This window comes from Vigna umbellata, chromosome 8 (assembly GCF_029865625.1).
Source record: "Vigna umbellata cultivar VRB3 chromosome 8, Vumbellata_1.0, whole genome shotgun sequence".
Lineage (NCBI taxonomy): Eukaryota > Viridiplantae > Streptophyta > Magnoliopsida > Fabales > Fabaceae > Vigna > Vigna umbellata.
In genome coordinates, this window is record NC_142172.1 from 48725411 (window position 1) to 48739132 (window position 13722).

Consider the following 13722-nt stretch of genomic DNA (forward strand, 5'->3'; position numbering starts at 1 on the left):
AAGAAACCTTATTTTTAGATACTTTTTAATGTTATAAATAATTTATATTTGCATTAAATTTCGATTATGATTTGGATAAAATAATTATTTGTGCTTAAGGCTCTGTTCTCTTGAGTGGATTTGAGGGAATGGATTTGAGGGGATTTGAGAGGATTTGAAGATAATTTTTTTTTATCGTTTCTTTGAGCAAATTTGGAGATAAATGAGAGTGAATTTAAAAATAATTTTTTTTAATATGTCATGTCAATACAATTCTATACTAATTCTCACAAATTTTATTTTCAAATTCACTCTCATTTACCTCCAAATTCGCTCAAAAAAACGATAAAAAAAATTATTTTCAAATCCTCTCAAATCCCCTCAAATCCATTCTCTCAAATCCACTCAAGAGAAGAGAACAGGGCCTAAGAGTATGGATATTAAAATTGAGGATTTCGGTTTAATTAGATTCACGTTATATCTGTTACAGAAACAACGAATGTAGTCCGAAATAATGCAATAATCTTCCATTCTCTAGTTAGCTATTAAACTTGCGACCTTTCTTATACCGATGGTTAAATGTGACTTAGATTGTATAGCATCACAAGAACATGAATGCGGCTCGTGAGAATATTTTAGTTTGATGATAAAGAAATCTAAAATAAAGCAGTTTAATGTTTCCAACAAGATCGGAGATGAAAGATATCAATAAGTATTTTATTTATGATTTAATAATTAAACAGAGGCAATGAGAACTGAGAGATGAAGCTAACAGGGGACAGTTTTGCCAAGTTTGCATTTGGCGGGAAGCTGAAGGGCGAGATCGGGATCGATATGCAGCGAAGGCAAGAGCGGGGAACTCTTGAAAGCGCAGAGGCACTTCAGGTCTACTAGGCTCACCGCCGAACAACACTCTTTCGAAGGTTCCGACGGTGACGGAGGCGTCACCGCCGGCAAGCACTTCAGCAGATCCGTCGACGGCACACCGCACACATTCAGGGCGTCAATGGCAGCCCCCATGAGCAACACCTCCATCACCATCACCATCACCACTGCCACCACTCTCGCATTCATCTTCGTCATCTTCTTGTTTTTGTTCTGTCCATCCTTCTCTCTCCTATTTATAGCCTTCCATCTCTGTGCTCTGCTCAACTTCTGCATCAATCCATCGTTATAAAACGTATCTCATCTTTGACTCACAAACTAACATTTTGTAAGCGTTAATTCAAATGTTAGCACAAGTCGCACGATTCAAAGGTAAGCACAGGTCCCACGTGAACTAAAACCCAAAACTTATGCAAATTTCACTAAATTTTAAGTTGGAAATTTATCTCTCTTGTATAATTTTTCATAAGAATTTATTTTCAAGGAAATTAAGATATACTTAATTTGTATATTGGTCATAAGTTTTTAATTTATTTTTCTCTTTGTATTATTTTTTTACCCAATAGAAATTTAATATATAATTTTATATAATTGAGTCTTAATATTTATTAAACTTAGTCAAATGGTCTTTTTTATTAAATTAACTTTTATATTATCTCGAAAACGACTCTATAAAAAAATATACTTTATTAGTTTATTTTCTATCATAAAAGGTGCCACATGTAAATTTCCAAAAATAAAAATAAAAATTTGACATATAATATCTTTTAAACAACATTAACACTAATTTAACTAAATCTTCTAGACAAATTTAACGAAGAAAAATTTACATTGAATATTTAAAAAATAAATAACTATTAAATATGAATATCTACAATAAATAACGTACCTCATAATATCAATATTATAAATAACTATATTTAATTATGATGTTATTAAATTAAATTTTAAAATTATTGTAACGGTTATTCTTAAATTATATATTTCTTATTCTAACTCTTTTTCTTAAAATTATTCTATTGGCTATAAATTGTATGTAAAATGCGAATTTTAGTCATAAAAGACTTACAAATTATAAATTTAAAATTGTAGTACGTATCAATTGTTAAATACTGATTGAATTATTTAAAACTAATAGTTTAAGTTTAGAGAAGACTGATTCAATAATCTACCTAAGTTAGTATTCAACGAAATACTCTACTTGATCGACTGTAATAAAAACTTATAAAAAATTCTATAAATACAAATTGTAAATATGATTTTGAAACTTGTATGACATATCAATTACATATTTATAATTTAACCAATCAAAATCAAACTAGCTTAAACAACAAAATATTTTTAACAGTTAAACCTAAACCGTTGAAAAAGAAGTGACATAAAATTTAAATATGATGAACTATACAAACGTTTGAAACTAAAAGTTTAAAATTATAGGAAAGTTCTCATATATACCATTAATAAATTATGTTTTTGGTTTGCGTAATATTTTATAACTTTACCCTTTAAATAATTATTGTTTTAAATTTAAATAATTACTCAAAATAAAAACTATCTAAAAAATAATTATTTATAATAAAAATACAAAAATTATTTACTTATATGTGTGTATATATGTATATATAATATTTGATTAATTTATTTTCTTATTATTACCTTTTCATTTTGTTTAATCGAATTTTTTTTTTCTAAAACTCATTTTATTTTAATTATTTTTCAATGTTCAGACTTAGATAAAAAAAAGTGATATGGATTTAATCATCACAAAAATTAAATTGTATGAAATTTTAACTATTGTGATTAATGTAATGATAAAATAAATAATATAATTATATAAAGGTAAGATTTACATTGTAGACATAGTTATAAAAAAGTTTAAAGAATAATTTTATTATTCCAATATATATATATATAAAAGAGATCTAATTTTTCATTTTTTTCTCTTCAAAATTAGATGTTACCTGTTCTATGACCAAAACTCTTTATATAGACTTGAAAAATCTATATAAATTTCTTCTAAAATTTCTTGGTGTAGGAAAACATTTTTTATATCAAATGATAAAAGAGACCAATTTGGATTGCTGCTAGCGACAAAAGTATTCTCACAGTGTTGAGTTTAACTACCAGCCAGTGTGAACTCACTTGGTATTCTCACATTTTTTAAAGTAACTATTTTTAAAATTTAGTATTTTTTTTGTTGTTTGACAATTTTTTTTTAAACTTAACTATTGTTTTTACCGAGTATAAACCTATTAAAAAATATCAACCATCAAGACTTGTTAAAACTTCTTAGTTCTTCTTATTTTTAGTAACCTAAACTTATCTACAATATGTACATTTAATTTTAACATTTTTATATTATGATTATTATTTATCATGAAGTATGTTACTATTAACTATTAATTTATTATTTTAAGGTAAATATTATTATGATAAATACAAGTCTAACAAGATTATCATTGGTTTTATAAATACAATTAACATTTTTTAATGAACATTTACTTAATTATCACTCATATTTACTATATTCATAAACATTATTTTTATTTAATTGAGCATCATAGACTCTTTATAAGTGGATGTATAATAATAATTAGTTATAATTTTTTTAACTTTATATTATCATAAAAAATAGTTAACTTAACTTTAAACATAATAAATAAAGTCACTAATTTAGTTTATTATAATAAGAAAGAAGATAAAATTTAAAAAAATTACATCCTCGAATGAACACTAACACTAATTTACCTACGCCTTTTAATCAAATTTAATGGAAGAGAGGAATATTTAACAAATAAAGGAAATATGAATTGAGTCAGATATCAACATCCATATTCTAAACAATCATCATAAAATCACTATTATAAATAACTGTACTTAATTACGACATTATTATAATTAAATTTTAAAATTATTCTAACGATTTTCTTAAACTATATATTTATTATTCTAACCGTTTTCCTTAAAATTATTCTAACGGTTTTAATCGGCCATAAATTGTATGTAAAAATACAATTTTTTTCTGTAAAAGATAAAGAGTCACACTTACATTGATTGGGGAGCAATCTCATGCTTTAATCTTATCCAACGGAGAGTGGTCCTTTGACAGTTTTACATCGAATCCTTAAACGGGGTTGGTTGGTGCGTTGATTGTGGGATGACAACAAACAGAATAAATTAAACCTGAGAGATTATTTGAAAAATAAAAAAAGAAGGGAAATGAATGTGAAAACATAGTAAAAAGATGAAAGAAAAAACCCTAACGCATAAATTGGTTTCATTTGCGCGTTGGTAAACCCTAGTGTGAGTGTGTAGCGACTAGCGAGCGTCATCATCGCATCGGGGGAGACTCAGAGCAGAAGCGAAGCGAAGGGAAGAGAAGGAGATGGATCTTGGTACCATACTTCAGGCTGCTCTGAGTCCGAATCCCGATGAACGGAAGGGCGCCGAGCAGCGGTTGGAGGAGATGCAGTACGCCCCACAGCATCCGGTCAGTCTCTTCCAAATCATCGTCGATACCAACCGCGACATGGCCGTTCGACAAGTTGCCGCCATCAATTTCAAGAACTTCATCGCCAAGAATTGGTCTCCCGATCACCACAGCGAAATATCCATTTCACCCTCTGATAAGCTTCTCCTCCGGAATCACATGCTCCTCTCTCTCCCTCAGCTTCCTCCTCTCCTCAGGTACACTGCACCTCCCACTCTTCACTATTCTTTCTCACTTCCTCCTCTTTGCATCATTCTATTCTGTTACAGGGTGCAGCTCGGTGAGTGCCTCAAAACAGTCATCCATTCGGATTATCCGGAGCAGTTTCCTCATCTTCTCGACTGGATCAAGCAGAACTTACAGGATCAACAACAAGTCCACGCCGCTTTATTTGTGCTGCGGATTCTTTCAAGAAAATACGAGTGAGTCAGTCTGTGTGTTTCGCTTCTTCTTCTTGTTCTTGCTATCGCGTGAAAAGTATCCAGTCATCACTAATAACAAAACCCTCATTCTCCCTCTGCAGGTTCAAGTCAGATGAAGAGCGGACGCCGGTTTATGGCGTTGTCCAGCATACTTTTCCTCTGCTCCTCACTATATTTAACGCCTTAGTCCAAATTGCCAATCCCTCAGTCGAAGTTGCAGACTTGATCAAGCTTATCTGTAAAATTTTCTGGTCCTCCATCTACGTACGTTTATTTTCTCTCCCTCCCTCTCTCTTCACTCAGTGGGAAAAAGAACGAGAGATAACATTGTTACTTTCAGTTGCCCTCCTTGTGTTTGTGCTTTTGTCCTTCGAACTGTTTGTAATTGATTAATGCAATTCTGTGTACATCGTTTTAACTTATTCAGTTGGAGGTTCCAAAGCTTTTGTTTGATCAAAATGTATTCAATGCTTGGATGGTGCTGTTTTTAAACGTGTTAGAGAGCCCTGTTCCCTTGGAAGGTCAGCCTGCTGATCCAGAGCTTCGCAAGTCATGGGGTTGGTGGAAGGTAAAAAAATGGACAGTTCACATTCTAAATAGGCTCTATACTCGGTATGTTTGAGGTTGTGAATTGATTTGGTTGACAATTCTGTGCTTTACTGTTCAGTGATTAATTTTCTATTTATACTGGTGTTTAAATTACCTTGTTTTAGATTTGGTGACTTGAAGCTGCAAAACCTGGAAAACAAAGCCTTTGCCCAAATGTTTCAGAAGCATTATGCTGGGAAGATCTTGGACTGCTACTTAAATCTACTGAATGTCATTCGAGTTGGTGGCTATTTACCAGACAGAGTTATCAACCTGGTTCTTCAGTATCTAAGCAACAGGTGCTCATCAATTATTTTTTTGTCATTTATTTGTGTATAGGTCTGATCTTTTTCTTATTTATGAAGGGACATGCATATTCTGGTAAGGCGTTTTTGTGCATTAAGCTCGCATGTTTTGTTTATGAATTGCTACATGTTTTGTCATTAATTAGTTTTCTCAACTCAACTTAGCTATCAGCGATAAAATCTCTTTATTATTGGGTTATTTGAGCTTAGCTTTATAACTATTACTCTTGTCCCTTTACTCTTTCATCGAAGTTAAAGAAAGTTGGCCAATGTTGTTAGTAATATTAAATTTGATGACAATTTGTGTTAGTTTTTCAACATGACCCATGAGACTAGTGCCACTCGTCAATTCTCTCTATCCATTTAATTAATTAATGTTTTCTAACCAACATTTTTTGCCGAATTAATTAGTGAATGTTTGCTAGTCCTCTTTACCAATCCTCACACGAGACCAGCCCAATTGCCCAATGCTTGATATCCCTAGATATAAACCTCCGGAGTTTGGGTTGAAATTATTAAACCAAAAAAGTATTAACCACTAATGCCAGCAGTAAACCTAAGTAATAGTGATCTTGATATGTTATGAAATATGCATGCATTCCCGAAATCAAATACTGGGATAGTCTGTTCTTTTGAATGTATGACTTATTGAAGTTCATGTATCCAGACCCATACCCAATTGACATATTTTTCAGGTAAGGAAGAGTGAATGGGTTGCTTTGTGTCCATTGATACTCTTATCCTTCCTTTTTGAGGTCTTCTCTTTGCACATATTAAGTATATTATTAGTATTATCTTTTGCTGAATGCTGTTATATATATTTTTCAGGATATTCATGATTCTGGAATTAATCTTCTCTTAATTTCTTTTAATGTATGCAGTATTTCGAAGAATAGCATGTATGCTGCACTGCAGCCTCGGCTTGATGTTCTTCTTTTTGAAATAGTTTTCCCTCTTATGTGCTTTAATGATAATGATCAAAAGCTTTGGGATGAAGATCCACATGAATATGTAAGAAAAGGCTACGGTAAGTCTCATTGAAGTGTATACATGACATGAAGTTTCATGTGAATCATTGGCACATGCTTATAGCTTCTAATTCTTAATTTCAGACATTATTGAAGACTTGTATAGTCCCAAAACTGCTTCCATGGATTTTGTTAGTGAATTGATTCGAAAACGTGGGAAAGATAATCTTCACAAGTTTATACAATTCATAGTTGAAATTTTTAAAAGGTAAATATATTGCTTTCTGATAAATTAGATGATTTATATAGTGTTGTAATTGGGTTTTTACTTTATTAGGTATGATGAAGCACCTGCTGAATACAAACCCTATAGACAAAAAGATGGTGCACTTCTTGCTATTGGAGCACTTTGTGACAAATTGAAGAACACCGAGCCATACAAGTCAGAACTTGAGCATATGTTGGTTCAACATGTCTTTCCCGAGTTTAGCAGTCCAGTTGGCCACCTTAGGGCCAAGGTATCATTTTTATGTACATGTTTATGATTGCACCTTGTTTGCGTGCCGGACAGTCACTCTCCTCCTTTTATTCTTCTTTTGGGCATAAAGCAGAATGTTTTTAGAAAAGGCTAAGTTTGCATTGCACAATATGTGGAATACCATACTAAAAGCAGCCCTAGTTTGATTTACAATTGCCCATGTTTAACAATTTTTGGAGGTAAAGGATTTGCATAAATAAGAGGTAACACATATCTTTATCAACGTAATAGTTATTATTTATGTTATGGTTAATGTAAAACTCTCTTCACTTGGGTTCCCTTGGCAGAGAGGAAGGGATGAAAGTAGGCTTTTAATCCATGAACCTTAAAAAGGGAAATTCAAAGTGGTAATCTTTTCAGTGTTTTATGTTGTAGAAAAAACAGAGAAAGTATAATCTTTTTAATTTTTATTATAAATGTATTCTTCAAGGAGAATATAATGCAAATACAACATTTATTGGGTGCAAAAGTAAATGTATACTAAGAAATGTCCTCTTATTATTTTCCTCGCAATCCTCCCCCCTATTTGGGTTTTGAGCCTCTATTGAAGAATTTATCCTTTTCTCTTCAGTTCTCTATCATTTTAATCGGCAGTGAATGTAGGGAATGATGCAATCTTATCTAAATAGCTTATCTATAACCAAACAAATATTTATGTCAGTTTAATATTTATGTGAGTTGGTGTGAAATTAGTTATAGTTTTGAACTAGACATTACTTGTAAAATTTTCAATTTCTATTCTTGATGATTTTGGCTATCTATTGACTTTTGTGTGAAAAATAGGCAGCATGGGTTGCAGGACAATATGCGCACATTAGCTTCTCAGATCAGAACAATTTCCGGAAGGCATTGCAGTGTGTTGTATGTGGGATGCGAGATCCTGAGCTCCCTGTTCGCATTGATTCTGTTTTTGCTTTGCGTTCTTTTGTTGAGGCTTGCAAAGGTGGTTAATAGTCTTCGTTTCTACTTTTGATTTCAATAAATCTTTCTAAAGCTTAGCACTGATAATGCTTTTTTTTTCAATTGTATTGATGCAGATTTGAACGAAATTCGACCCATTCTTCCTCAACTCCTTGATGGTAGGTGAATGTAAAATAATTGTCTGTTCTTGTTCCTTTATTATTTGGCTTGGTGAGTGGGTGTAACTGACAAAATGTACATACAGAGTTCTTCAAACTTATGAATGAAATTGAGAATGAGGACCTTGTATTTACCTTGGAAACTATTGTGGACAAGTTTGGGGAAGAAATGGCACCTTATGCTCTTGGGCTTTGCCAACATTTGGTAATATATATTTTTAACCATTTGTATCTGCCAATAAAGTTGTTCTTGCTTTATAACATTGCCATTTTCTTTCTTACAACAGGCAGCTGCATTTTGGAGGTGCATGAACACCGCTGAAGCTGAGGATGAGGTTGACGATCCAGGTGCTCTGGCTGCTGTGGGTTGTTTGCGTGCTATTAGCACGATACTTGAATCAGTGAGCAGTCTTCCTCAACTATTTGTTCAATTTGAGCCAACCTTGCTTCCCATAATGCGGAGAATGTTAACAACTGATGGTCAAGGTATTTTCCCTCTTGTCAATGTCTTTGTTCATATATGTATACACATTATTAAAGCAGAGGTGATTCTAATTTAAGGTTTGGGTCATAGTGTCGCTCATTTACCTCTTGGGTGATTATATGTATTTGGTTTTCCTATCAAAAATAATCTGATGAGAGTATTGTTCTAAACTATATTATTAAGTGATTATAAGCACTCTGTGTATTGACTTTTGCGGACAGCTGTTGTACTTTTAGCTTTAATATGGAGCGGTATGCTTCAGTTTGTGTTAAAACAGTGTGATGTTGAGAACAACTTATGCCGATTTATCTTGAACTTTCCACTTGGATTTTCAAATTAGGTGCACATTTTGTTGTTAAATTATGTAAGAAACGCTGGTCTGAAATTTTAATTTCACTGGGGTTGCTTCGATTCATTTTCATCACCTGTTGTGAATGCTTGCAGAGGTTTTTGAAGAAGTTTTGGAGCTTGTATCATACATGACCTTTTTCTCCCCAACAATATCATTGGATATGTGGACTCTTTGGCCACTGATGATGGAAGCACTTGCAGATTGGGCGATTGACTTCTTCCCAAGTATGGTTCTCAACTACATTTTGGCCACAATTCATCTCAATTTCTCTTTGCTCTACCGTAGTCAACCACGTAGTTTGGACCATCTTGATATACCTTTTATACATTAAAATGAACCTGAAGTTATTTTGGTGTCTCCCAGAAAAATTGAAGATAAACTCAGCTATGCATTCAATGAAATATCTTGATTGTTTTATAATATGGGTTCTATGTATGGAGCTGATATCCATACTATTTAAAGGCAGGGAACATCTTTAGTTTCAATTATATCTTTAGTTTTGTCCGTATAGTACCCCAACGTTTAAATTGGTGTTTGTTTGTGTCTATAATTTGCAACCGTACTTTTGCATGTTCCTTGTATTTATTTGTCTAGTTTCTTCTGCAGATATTCTGGTTCCTTTGGACAATTATATCTCAAGGGGAACTGCCCATTTTCTTACTTGCAAAGAACCTGACTATCAACAGAGTCTATGGAATATGATTTCATCTGTAAGTTAGTTATCTTTGCCTAATTAGAATGAGTTCAGCGAGCACCTGTTAAGAGGATTTAGGTTAAAAATGAATTTTATATTTCTTCTTTCTTTGTACACATGTGTCTGATTTTTATTTCACGTTGAAGGTTATGGCAGACAAAAATATGGAGGACACTGATATTGAACCAGCTCCGAAGCTTGTTGAAGTCATCTTTCTGAACTGCAAAGGGCAGGTTGATCAATGGGTTGAGCCATATCTCAGAGTTACAGTTGAACGCTTGCAACGAACCGAAAATTCACATTTGAAATGTCTTCTCATGCAAGTGGTAAGGGGTTATGAAGATCCATATTGACACACATCACACATTAATGAGATAATTTGCTTCTGTTAGTTAATTATGACATTTTTAAATGTTCAACAGCTAGATTTTCCGTATTCATTATTTGAGAATAGTGCCTGGATCAGCCATGCCAATAATACTACTATAATGGGATAGTGATTTGCATAATGACTGTTATCATGGAATTTATATATAGATGCTCACATTTATATATGAAAAATTCTCAAACATAAATGACCTACTATGGATGACAATAAAAATTAGTAGTAAGTCATTATACTTAAAGAGTTAGAGAGAGAAACTAAAATTTTATTATTCTCTTCTTGTTCCCCTAATACAACACTAATCATACTTATACAAGAGATATGAACAGTAGTTCGTTCAGAAAAGAACAAAAACAGAAGGCTCCTAATAAAATACATTACATTCCAACAATTATAAACAATGAATTACAACAAAGGTCAAGTAACATGAAAGGAAACCGAAATATAGCCAGAAAAAGCCACTTAAGACTCTTTGAACACAACACAGAGAATTGAAAAAACATAAGAGGCATATGAATAAAGAAAAACAGAGACATCTACGGAGTAGAGATGTTAGGGTCTCACATTGAGAAGGATAAGCTACATGATGTTGTACTTAGTTCTAGAGGTTCTTCCACTTAGTGGACTAATCTTTTGGGTTGGACTTCCCGTCATGCTTAACTAGTGGTTTTGTTGAGAGTTGGGTTACACAAAGGGCTACTTATAGGCTGAATTAAGGTGTAAATTGAATATTAGTTAGTGAGCCCTTAATGAGAAAAAGGCTACCACATATATAATGAAAGCTGCTGTGGACGATGGTCCTTAAAGGAAGTGACAGTGTCAGGATTCTGACATTTAGTAAGGTAAACTACTTGATATGATACTTGCGACTTGAGGTTCTTGCACCCAGTTGTTTCTGAAGATTGCCTTGTTCTCCTCATTAACATTGCACTTCTTTGCTTGATTTAGTAAGTTAAAATATATGAAAATCTTGTCTAATATAACGGGTTTTGTTTCTATAAGAATGACTTCAGTTCATCTGTTTTTGTGCTTTTGCCAAACTTTTCAATTTCAGAGAAGGACGTCATAATGAACCTTCCTTCCTTCTTGCAGATTGCAGATGCTCTTTACTACAATGCAGCACTGACTCTCGGTATACTGCAAAAGTTAGGTGTTGCATCAGAAATCTTCAATCTTTGGTTTAATATGTTGCAAGGAGTAAAAAAGAATGGCATGCGTGCTAATTTCAAGAGGTCTGTATTTTCCCACCACATCACCATCCCCCTTTCTTCACTCTCCTATGCTTTTTTGTAACAAAGGAAGTTGTGTGACAATATCTATATCTAATTATGCAGGGAACATGACAAGAAGGTTTGTTGCCTTGGTTTGACATCATTACTTGCACTTCCGGCTGGTCAATTGCCTGGAGATGCTCTTGGCCAGGTGTTAAGGGCCATTCTTGATCTTCTGGTTGCATACAAGGATCAAGTTGCAGGTCTTTATGTCATCTTTTCTCTGTTACTATGGTACTGGAGACTTGCAACTGCATGTTCACCAGTGGTAGACTTATTTTTTTAATTTTATGAGATTTATGATCATCCAATTCTCAGCAAATGCACTTTCTTTGCAGAAGCTGCAAAAGAGGAAGAAGCTGAAGATGATGATGATATGGATGACTTTCAAACTGATGATGAAGATGAAGATGGAAATGGTTCTGAGAAGGAAATGGGAATTGATGCTGAGGACGGCGATGAAGCTGATAGTAGTAAATTTAGAAAGTTGGCTGAACAGGTTTGTGGATACAAAAACCTAAACACCTCTGTATGCCTGTGTTAATTCAATAAGGAATAAATAATTTGTGGTTTACATGTTTATTCTAGTGGTTCAAAATTGATTCTTAAACATGATTAATATTAGACAATATTTATTTATTTTTTATTTTGCAAAGCAAGCTAGTTATTGAAACAAGTTTATTGTTCAATGGGTAAGAAATTTAATTTAAGATGTTATTCATCTGTCCAGAAAATTAGAGCATTAAAAGAAAGATGTTACTTTTTAGTCATTTAGCATGTTAATTTTACAAATTTTTGTTTTGTTGGCATATACCATTGATTAGGTTAAAATAGATAGATACATTTGAGTAATTCAATATAAATGTGAAATAATGTGAATTGCATTATACTTTTAGCACTGTCAGCTTCATTCTATAGCAGCTAGTGGTAATTCATAGGTGGTGGGTGTTTATGTTTGATTCCCTGTCAATCACTTTTTGCATAAAGTGATATTCAGCTGATAGAGTATTTACTAAGTACAAGTGTTTACTAAATTGTTTTTTACTATTAATAGAAGTTTAATTTATTGTATCTTTTTGAATTTTTAATTCTTATCGTCTTTTCTACAATGCCATCCCGAAGACAAAGACATTTAGGCCCAACGATGAGGATGAGGATGATGACGACTCAGATGACGACTTTACTGATGATGAAGAGTTGCATTCTCCAATTGATGATGTGGATCCTTTTGTTTTCTTCGTGGATACGATGAAAGGTATTCTGATACTGTCCCTTAAACATGTTACGAGTTTCATCAATGTCCCTTAATTTTTGCCTGACTTAAATATAAATTTGGCTGTAGTGATGCAATCATCAGATCCATTGGGATTTCAAAACCTTACCCATACACTCGAGTTCTCTTATCAAGCTCTTGCAAATGGTGTTACACAGCATGCTGAGCTCAGAAGAGGAGAGATTGAAAAGGAAAAATTAGAGAAGTCATCAGCTGTCACGAATTCTTAGCTCTAGCGTGTGTATGTTCTTGGTAAGAGAAGCAGATGGTTACATATTTTTTGTGAGGCATTTATTGGCTCAGTGGTCGTCGTTGGTTGGTCCTGTGAACTTGAGTTCAGGTTTGATATTGATAGGGTGAGTTTGGTGGTCTGAAGTTCTCTTTGACTTCAGAGGATGTGGATTGAGTAGTTTGGTGGTTCGCACTATCCAATGGATGGGAGAGTGGCCATTCTTCTCATTGTCCGCCCCTTCAAGTCTCTATATTTTGTTTCCAATATATGGCAACCATTGTCTGTTCTTGGGTTAGCGCAGCAATGGCTTGATGAGTGAGTTTTTGTGGCGTTTCTCTCCTGTCACATAGACAGGTTGGCTTGGCTCTGTGGGCAATTTTTGGTGGGGAATAGTTCATAATTCTTTTTAAGTTACATTTTGGTCATATAAAATTTTGAGGGTCGAAAGTAAAACAGTTTTGGGCTGTTCTAGTGTGGCTTGCTGCACGTTGTAAAACAGATATATTATTTTTTTATCAATATTTATAATTTTTTTGTGTACAACTTTTTAACTTAGAACTTTATCCTTCAAACTGACTTGATCTTTGTGGCCTTACTTTTAGTTAAAAAAGAAGAAAAGTTTGGTTAAACTTGAAGTTCAGTGAAGGGCAAGTTTAATTTAACTTCATTGTTTGGATGATTTTATAGAAATAGTAAGTTGATTACTCAATAATGAGGTTTATTTTATTTTTCTTGAAATAAATAACATTCAGAAGAGGTGAATGCATCATCAATTAC

General features: G+C 33.1%; 1 protein-coding gene and 1 pseudogene across 1 annotated transcript; one reads left to right on the forward strand and one right to left on the reverse strand.

Annotated features, from left to right (window-relative positions):
* Positions 1–675: 675 nt before the first annotated feature.
* On the reverse strand, positions 676–1136 carry LOC124835659 (putative lipid-transfer protein DIR1 pseudogene; annotated as a pseudogene).
* A 2926-nt stretch (positions 1137–4062) lies between these two features.
* On the forward strand, positions 4063–13488 carry LOC124836590 (importin beta-like SAD2). Its single transcript, XM_047311763.2, has 20 exons — positions 4063–4551; positions 4624–4776; positions 4878–5040; positions 5204–5388; positions 5490–5663; positions 6551–6696; positions 6782–6905; positions 6975–7155; positions 7959–8118; positions 8213–8254; positions 8341–8459; positions 8542–8740; positions 9183–9314; positions 9697–9800; positions 9931–10110; positions 11262–11401; positions 11504–11643; positions 11779–11939; positions 12563–12695; positions 12783–13488. The coding sequence occupies exons 1-20, from the start codon at positions 4250–4252 to the stop codon at positions 12941–12943; spliced, it is 3099 nt and encodes a 1032-aa protein (XP_047167719.2). The 5' UTR covers positions 4063–4249; the 3' UTR covers positions 12944–13488.
* The last annotated feature ends 234 nt before the right edge of the window (positions 13489–13722 follow it).